At 40.2% G+C, this 9,272-nt stretch overlaps 1 protein-coding gene across 1 annotated transcript in view; it reads right to left on the bottom strand.

Annotated features, from left to right (window-relative positions):
• Positions 1-6,667, bottom strand: part of slc2a15b (solute carrier family 2 member 15b) — a 71,529-nt gene extending 64,862 nt beyond the window's left edge. The window contains exon 1 of the mRNA XM_061987833.1: positions 6,590-6,667. Coding sequence (XP_061843817.1) covers positions 6,590-6,634 — 45 coding nt within the window. The 5' untranslated portion in view covers positions 6,635-6,667. The remainder of the gene's footprint in view (positions 1-6,589) is intronic.
• Positions 6,668-9,272: the final 2,605 nt, after the last annotated feature.

The raw sequence follows: 9,272 nt of genomic DNA, 5'->3' as shown, positions 1-9,272 counted from the left end.
AACCCAAGAATATACAACAATTCTTCCCAACAAAAGAGGAGGAATATAACCTAAGAGGAAAATCTAATTTAAAACATTTTCTATGCTCGTACAACACTTAAATTCATTAGCATATAAGTATGTGGAATTAAATTATGGAATGGATTAAGCAAACCATTATCATTCAGTTTAAGAGACTGTTCAAACAAGTGTTCACAAAGTACACAGAACAATAAATATGATGAACATCTTGAATACTTTTTTTTTTCTTTTTTTTATTGAGACAAAGATTATTTATGCATTTAATATTTGTTTGCTTACTATGGTAAATTAATAATGTATTATGTATTTGTTCACTGTTCTGTTACAGAGAACAAGGAAATTGGATAAAATTGCAATGGTATAAAAAGGAGTATGATTAAATAAGCTATACTTATTCTTACTCCTTTTCGGACGTGCTGTAATGAAACAACTGGAATTGTGTGATGCACTACATTGTATCGTATGCATGTTCCAAATAAACCGGACTGAACTGACGCTGTGGTCAAAGTTGGAATTGCCACACAACACATTTAAGATACTCAACACTAATGCTGTCTCGCGGCTAAAGTGGATAGTGCACACCACCAATTTGTCACGTTTCATGTGTCAGTTAAACAGCAACAAATCAGACCATATGAATCCTCTTCCTACTGTAGTGTGATTAATCACAAAAAATTAACCATGTATGAATTCAGATTAATCTTGCAATTTATTTTGATCCGCACATGCTGCTTCTGTATTCTGTATTTTATTTTTTAAAATGTTTTAAGTAAAATACAGTATTTTTTACAGATATACTGTCACGGCCCGGACGCATTCCAATGCACATTCATCTGAGCGCTGCGCTGAGCGCACCTCCAAGCGCACACCACTCCTGCGCACCGGCACAGCTGCAATCGATCAGCACTCAACACACTTGACGCTGATGAGTTCCCTGCGCTTCTTAAGCCAGCACAAACCTGAGTTCCGGGCCAGAACGTAGCTACCTGTTCCCGTACAGTAAGCCAACACGTCTAGCTCTATGTGCACTCTCTCTCTCTCTCTGTGTTTCTCCCCTCCGTGTTCATTCGTCTCGTGTTCCTTGTCGCCATCCAGCAGCATTCCTCCGTTTCCTGATCATGAACGGTGTGTCTCGTCTCCCCGTATTCCCTCTGGTTCCCTGGATGACTTCTGGGATATCGACCTCCCGCCTGGACACGGACTTTGATGCATCACTCTCACCCCTGACCTCCTGCCTGTCCCTGGATCTACGAGCTTGCCTTGCCCTCCATGGACTTCCGCCTCTTGCTCAACACTCCTGGTAACACTCATCAGATAATCGTTCGACATAGTCGCACTCATACACATTTTGGATTAGTTTCACACTTCATACTATTGGATATGCTTACTTTCATCTGCGGAACATTAATCATCTTCGCCCATCCCTTACCCCTCATACTGCTGCCATACTAGTCCATAGCCTGGTCACCTCTCGCCTGTACTACTGCAACTCTCTCCTGTTTGGTCTCCCTCACAAGTCACTTCACAAACTTCAGCTTCTCCAGAACTCTGCAGCCCGGATAATCACCAGAACCCCTTCAATCCAGCACATCACCCCTGTTCTGCAGCAACTCCACTGGCTACCCATCAAACATCGCATCCTCTTTAAAATAATTCTCCTCACTTTCAAAGCCATCCATAATCTCTCTCCATCATATCTCTCTGACCTGATCCATGTCGCCACACCCTCACGTTCCCTAAGATCCTCTTCATCCATCCATCTCACTGTTCCTTTATTTAAACTGTCCACCATGGGTGCCCGAGCTTTCAGCCGCTCTGCCCCACAGCTTTGGAACTCTTTACCACCAGACCTTCGCAACTTAGATTCAATATCCCTCTTCAAATCAAGACTCAAAACACACCTATTCCTAACTGCTTATTCATTGTAATCATCTTTTCTTTTCTCTTTGTTGTTGTTGTTGTTGTTTTATCCAATTTGATTTTATTGTTGTGATTTTGTACGGTATCCTTGAGTGCCCAGAAAGGCGCCTTATAAATAAAATGTATTATTATTAGTATTATTATTGTAAATATAATAAATAGAGCTAAACGACATCCTTGCATCTGTGCCGTCTTCTTCCCCCGCTGTACTTTAACATATGCGGTATTTGGTATTGCATTGGTAGCTAATGGCAAATGCTGTATTTTTTAATAGCAATATTTTTTTTCTTGTCAGCAACAAACAGGATGTTGGGAAACCAAGTTGTTGAGAGTTGCTTTAGAATGTTTTTAATGGGGGTCACATGGCAATTATGGCTGCCTTAAGAGGGCCGCATTGAACAGTAAATATATATGTAAATACAAACTTATAAGCCTTGTCACGCAATTTGCATAGGCAGTTGTGACTGGTTATCATATTTTCTAACAACTGATTGATGGATAACTTGTTTTTAAATGGTAAGTCAATGTAACAAGCAGATAAATCAATTTTTTAAACAAAATAATGCTTGGAATTTCTTCTTGCAATAATCTGTTTATACAAACCCCGTTTCCATATGAGTTGGGAAATTGTGATAGATGTAAATATAAACGCAATACAATGATTTGCAAATCATTTTCAACCCATATTCAGTTGAATATGCTACAAAGACAACATATTTGATGTTCAAATAGATAAACATTTTTTTGGTGCAAATAATCATTAACTTTAGAATTTGATGCCAGCAACACGTGACAAAGAAGTTGGGAAAGGTGGCAATAAATACTGATAAAGTTGAGGAATGCTCATCAAACACTTATTTGGAACATCCCACAGGTGAACAGGCTAATTGGGAACAGGTGGGTGCCATGATTGGGTATACAAGTAGATTCCATTAAATGCTCAGTCATTCACAAACAAGGATGGGGCGAGGGTCACCACTTTGTGAACAAATGCGTGAGCAAATTGTTTAACAATTTAAGAAAAACCTTTCTCAACCAGCTATTGCAAGGAATTTAGGGATTTCACCATCTACGGTCCATAATATCATCAAAGGGTTCAGAGAATCTGGAGAAATCACTGCATGTAAGCAGCTAAGCCCGTGACCTTTGATCCCTCAGGCTGTACTGCATCAACAAGCGACATCAGTGTGTAAAGGATATCACCACATGGGCTCAGGAACACTTCAGAAACCCACTGTCAGTAACTACAGTTGGTCGCTACATCTGTAAGTGCAAGTTAAAACTCTCCTCTGCAAGGCGAAAACCGTTTATCAACAACACCCAGAAACGCCGTCGGCTTCGCTGGGCGTGAGCTCATCTAAGATGGACTGATACAAAGTGGAAAAGTGTTCTGTGGTCTGACGAGTCCACATTTCAAATTGTTTTTGGAAACTGTGGACGTCGTGTCCTCCGGACCAAAGAGGAAAAGAACCATCCGGATTGTTATAGGCGCAAAGTTGAAAAGCCAGCATCTGTGATGGTATGGGGGTGTATTAGTGCCCAAGACATGGGTAACTTACACATCTGTGAAGGCGCCATTAATGCTGAAATGTACAAACAGGTTTTGGCGCAACATATGTTGCCATCCAAGCAACGTTACCATGGATGCCCCTGCTTATTTCAGCAAGACAATGCCAAGCCACGTGTTACATCAATGTGGCTTCATAGTAAAAGAGTGCGGGTACTAGACTGGCCTGCCTGTAGTCCAGACCTGTCTCCCATTGAAAATGTGTGGCGCATTATGAAGCCTAAAATACCACAACGGAGACCCCGGACTGTTGAACAACTTAAGCTGTACATCAAGCAAGAATGGGAAATAATTCCACCTGAGAAGCTTAAAAAATGTGTCTCCTCAGTTCTCAAACATTTACTGAGTGTTGTTAAAAGGAAAGGCCATTTAACACAGTGGTGAACATGTCCTTTCCCAACTACTTTGGCACGTGTTGAAGCCATGGAATTCTAAGTTAATTATTATTTGCAAAAAAAAAATAAAGTTTATGAGTTTGAACATCAAATATCTTGTCTTTGTATTGCATTCAATTGAATATGGGTTGAAAATGATTTGCAAATCATTGTATTCCATTTATATTTACATCTAACACAATTTCCCAACTCATTTGGAAACGGGATTTGTACTAAAGAGTAAAAGATAAGCAATTACAAGCAGGACATTATTTCTGTCAAAACAAATAGAATGAAAATACAAACACATTTAGCTAGAAAGGGCTGTATTGACACATTATTTCCAACCTTTCGCGGGCCACACTAAATTATGTGGTGGGCCAAATTAAATCACATGGCGAGCCAGATCCAGCCTTGAGTTTGACACCTGTGCTGTAGGTAAACCTTCATGACGGCTTTGTACAAGTGTGGACACCATCTTTAGAAGTCAATGGGATCCTGCAATGCAATCGGCACTGCCTTCTTGGCTAACACTCTAAATTCTTGCACAAAGAGCTTATCTCACCTCCTATGAAAGATCATGCAGAAATGTGGTTATCAGATACAGACAGGAAGTAGAGACCATCTGGCCATCAGCCTTCATGGATGCTTGAAAGGAACATGATTTAGAAACAAAAAGCATGCTGGACAGAGTTACATGGCGACACGTGAAAATAGCGACCGGCAGACAATGCTGCCCAGTCAGCATTTAATCTGTGCTCATTAGCGAGCAGTTAGACATAGCTAGCGGGACCAAACATCCACAGGCATGCATGCTGCTTATATTTGCCTTTCAAAGGAGAAGAATGAAAAAAGAGCGTCTCCTTTGAGGCCTTATTTAAGTTTAGCGTTGACACACAGAATAGGACACAGTGTAATATATACAGTCATTATTAAAAAGAATGATGCAACTTTTTTTTTTTTTTTTTTACTTCTAAACAGTGAACATCTGACACAACAAATATGACTCTACTGTCCAGTGACATTACATTGTGTTGCTGTTATCAACTCCCAAAGTTTGATGTGAAAATTCAAGAATCCCAGCAAAAATATGGTACTCTACAGCAGTGCTTTTCAACCACAGTCTGGTGTGCCGTGTGAGATGACCTAATTTCAGCTATTTGGGTTAAAAATATTTTTTGCAAACCAGTAATTATAATCCGCAAATAATGTGCCGTTGTTGAGTGTCGGTGCTGTCGAGAGCGCGGCAGAGTAACCGTGTAATACTCTTCAATATCAGTAGGTGGCAGCAGGTAGCTAATTGCTTCGTCGACGTCGGGAACATGGTTTGTCATGATCACAATATGAAGACGACAGCGGTAGGCAGGGTACAGGTAAAAATGTATCTAATGCTTAAACCAAAAATAAACAAAAGGTGAGTGCCCCTAAAAACAGGCATTGAAGCTTAGGGATGGCTATGCAGAACAAAACTACAACTGAACTGGCTACAAAGTAAAAAAACAGAATGCTGGACGACAGCAAAGACTTACAGCGTGTGAAGCAGAGACGGCGTCCACAAAGTACATCCGTACATGACATGACAACAATGTCCACACAAAGAAGGAGAGCAACAACTGAAATGGTCAAGATTGCTAAAACAAAGCAGGTGCGGGGAATAGCGCTCAAAGGAAGACATGAAACTGCTACAGGAAACTACCAACAAAACAGGAAAAGCCACCAAAATAGGACCGCAAGACACTACACACAGGAAAACACCAAAAAACTGATGTGACAGATGGTGACAGTACTTTGACAAGTATAGTGATGCATGGTTGGTTATGGTTTGAATTCATATTCAACAATTGCAACGACAACTTTGTATTGTCAATATCGAGATCAATTGTTTAATGAGTTCTGCTGGTGGTGTGCCTTTGGATTTTTTCAATGAAAAAAATGTGCCTTGGCTCAAAAAAGGTTGAAAAACATTGGTCTACAGGTCAATAAAAAATACTTTCAACTCTTTCAATTTGTTTGTTTTTGTGAAAAAAACAAATATCTATTTTAATTTTAAGCAGGAAAACTGTGAGTCTTATTTTTATCCAGAATCGTGCAGCCCATAAGTCATTATTACCTATCTTAGACTAGGGGGCAGTATAGCTCGGTTGGTAGAGTGCCCGTGCCAGCAACTTGAGGGTTCCAGGTTCGATCCCAGCCTCCACCATCCTAGTCCCTGCCGTTGTGTCCTTGGGCAAGACACTTTACCCACCTGCTCCCAGTGCCACCCACACTGGTTTAAATGTAATTTAGATATTGGGTTTCACTATGTAAACAGTGCTTTGAGTCACTAGAGAAAAGCGCTATATAAATAAACTTCACATTGGACTTAGAGACTTAGACTTACTTTTATTTTCATTCAAATTTGAACTTTACAATACAGACGAGAACACAATTTTGTTGCCTTAGCTGGTTGTAGTGCAGGATAAAATAGCAATAAGGTGAAGAAATAAATACATCGATTACTGTACAAATAAATATATTGCACTTTTGCATATGCATCCACGTTTATGGATGTATGTTATATTGTCTTTATATTCCAGCCACTTAATCCGTTTTTAGGGGGAATTGAGGGGATTATTATGATGCGTTCAAGAGTCTTCATCATCTATCTGAAATATATCAAATTTATTGCAACTCCATCATTATCACGACTATCAATTTTATTACTCACCGAGCAAAATGATGCATCGTTCGACACCAATAGTTCCTCCGCCATCGAGGTGGTGAAAAGTTAGTCCCTGAAAACAAGACAGGTCTCATGTGTAAAACTTTATAAGCACTGACCCTGCGTGTTAATTTGTGTTCTCCACGCCGCTGTGACACACAGAGTGAAGGCGTGCCGGGGGGCGGAATGTCCAAACTTGTCAAACTCACTACGGCGAGTCACGTGACCCAGCAGGGGTCAAATGTCTGAGCCCGGGGGCAAAACAACACCACATCATGAGCAAATTTTTAAAGAAGTAAAAGTTTATATTGAGAAAGATTTGAATCAATTTGTATTTGTTTATATGTATTGAGGGTCACATGCTAAAATATCAAAGGATACATACCGTATTTTTCGGACTATAAGTCGCAGTTTTTTTCATAGTTTGGCCGGGCTCCAGTGCGACTTATATATGTTTTTTTCCTTTTTTATTATGCATTTTTGGCAGGTGCGACTTATACTCCGGTGCGACTTATACTCCGAAAAATACGGTACTTACCGTATTTTCCGGACCATAGGGCGCACCGGATTATAAGGCGTACTGCCGATGAATGATCTTTTTTTAAGCTTTTTTCATATATTAAGCGCACCTGATTATAGGGCGCATTAAAGAAGTTTTTTTTTCTTTCTAAATGTAAAACACTTCCTTGTGGTCTACATAACATGTAATGGTGGTTCTTTGGTCAAAATGTTGCATATATTATGTTTTACAGATCATCTTCAAGCCGCTTTCTGACAGTCGCTTCAGGATGCGCCGTTTTGTGGGCGGTCTTATTTACGTCGCTCACCTTCAACAGCGTCTTCTCCCCGTCATCTTTGTTGTAGCGGTGTAGCGTGCAAGGACGGGAGTGGAAGAAGTGTCAAAAGATGGAGCTAACTGTTTTAATGACATTCTGTTACGGCTCAGACTCCTGCCAACGCCGTTCATTCATCTGTGCGCTCCAGTGAGTGCACCTCGGGACACGCCCACGGCTGCGCCCAGCCAGGGACGCGCCGCGCGCGTCTCCGCCCAGCAGAAGCCGCCAGCTGCAATCATTTACAGACAATCGGCACACCTGCCTGTGATGATCAAGCGGTCTTCTTAAGCCTGGACAACCTGCCGTCGCTCGCCGGAGTATAGTCTTCTCTTACCCTTGTAAGCATCCCGTGTCTGGCTTTCATCCCGCGAACTCGAGCCTAGTTCACACTCCATTTTCCTTAGTTTATATTTGTATTGTTTGATTATTATATATATATATATATATATATATATATATATAATAAATCATTGTACATACTGCCATCTAGTGTCTGTCGCCGTCACCTCCCCTTAGTCCAACCATTACACATTCAGACTTTACTTCAATCGATAACGGAGCAGCATCTCCTCCTCCGGAAACAACAACACCGGAAATGTGTCCCGTGAACTGTCCGACCAGAACTCTAATAACTAAAGTTCCTTGGGTGAATAATGTAAACTCACTACACCGGTATGTTTTAGCGCTTCCATAGCGAGTTTACTGACAGATATAAGTAAGAACTTTACACTACTTTTTATTAGAAATGGCAACAGTGGAGGATGAATGTCCCATAACAAGAAGATAGAGAACAAGAAGAAGCTTATCGACTACGGTGTCGGCACGGACTACAATGGCGGATTCTCGCAATTTTTCAAGATTTATGCAGATCCCAAATACAGATCAGCAGGTACCAAAAGGTAAGACAATTTGCTTTTGCATAATATTGCAAGACAAAACGCCAGATAGTATGTCTTACCTTATACACACACCATAATATTACTAGTATGTTTAATGTGCCGACAATCCTTCGAGCGGTGCAGCTTCATAGCTTACCAAAGTCGTACTAAAACATTTTGATAGATTTTTGAGCGCCGTGTGTAATTTTCTATATTTTCAATGGAACATTTAAAATGTTGGTGTTGTTTACTTGAGACATATTGCCATCATAGTGCAGCCTACACTTCTCTCATATGTTTGACTGCCATCTACTGGTCACACTTATCATTACACCATGTACCAAATAAAATAGCTTCAAGGTGGGTAAGCTCAACCAAACGTATTCCTTACATTAGGTTATAAGGACTTTAAGTGCACCTTATAGTCTGGAAAATACGGTACATATTTTATATGTTATACCGCATATCTTCACCATTCGCCTTCTTCTGCATCAACATGTGTAATATGTTGCCATAAATTTCTGTCTTTGACAGCAGTGACATTATTATAAACAAGTGAAAGTGAGAGTAGAGGTTGAGCAAATATAGTCCCGAAAGAAGTGGTTCATAAAGGTAATAAAGTCAGGAAAAAAAACAAATGCGTCAAAGGACATGGTTTAAAAACATCAATTTCATCATCTTGTGAAATAAGTTCGTACAATCGAACCATGCTCGTGTCTGCAGCTATCACTTTGTAAAATGTTTGTTTGAACATTTGATTTGTTTGAGAAACTTTCTGTGATGCAATCAAGTTTATTGCATTGCAACTAACATTGTGTTAGGTCCTAATAATAAATATTGTGATTGTTGGTCCAATCCACCATATTCTCATTGTCCATTTTCACAACAGAAACTAAAAGCTTAATTGTTGTTGTGCAGTAACATCCATCCATCCATACATCCATCTTCTTCCGCTTATCTGAGGTCGGGTAGGGG

The sequence above is a fragment of the Nerophis lumbriciformis genome, linkage group LG27, assembly GCF_033978685.3.
Source record: "Nerophis lumbriciformis linkage group LG27, RoL_Nlum_v2.1, whole genome shotgun sequence".
NCBI lineage: Eukaryota > Metazoa > Chordata > Actinopteri > Syngnathiformes > Syngnathidae > Nerophis > Nerophis lumbriciformis.
Note: the sequence above shows the minus strand (reverse complement) of the source record. Positions and strands in the feature narration are given on the sequence as shown.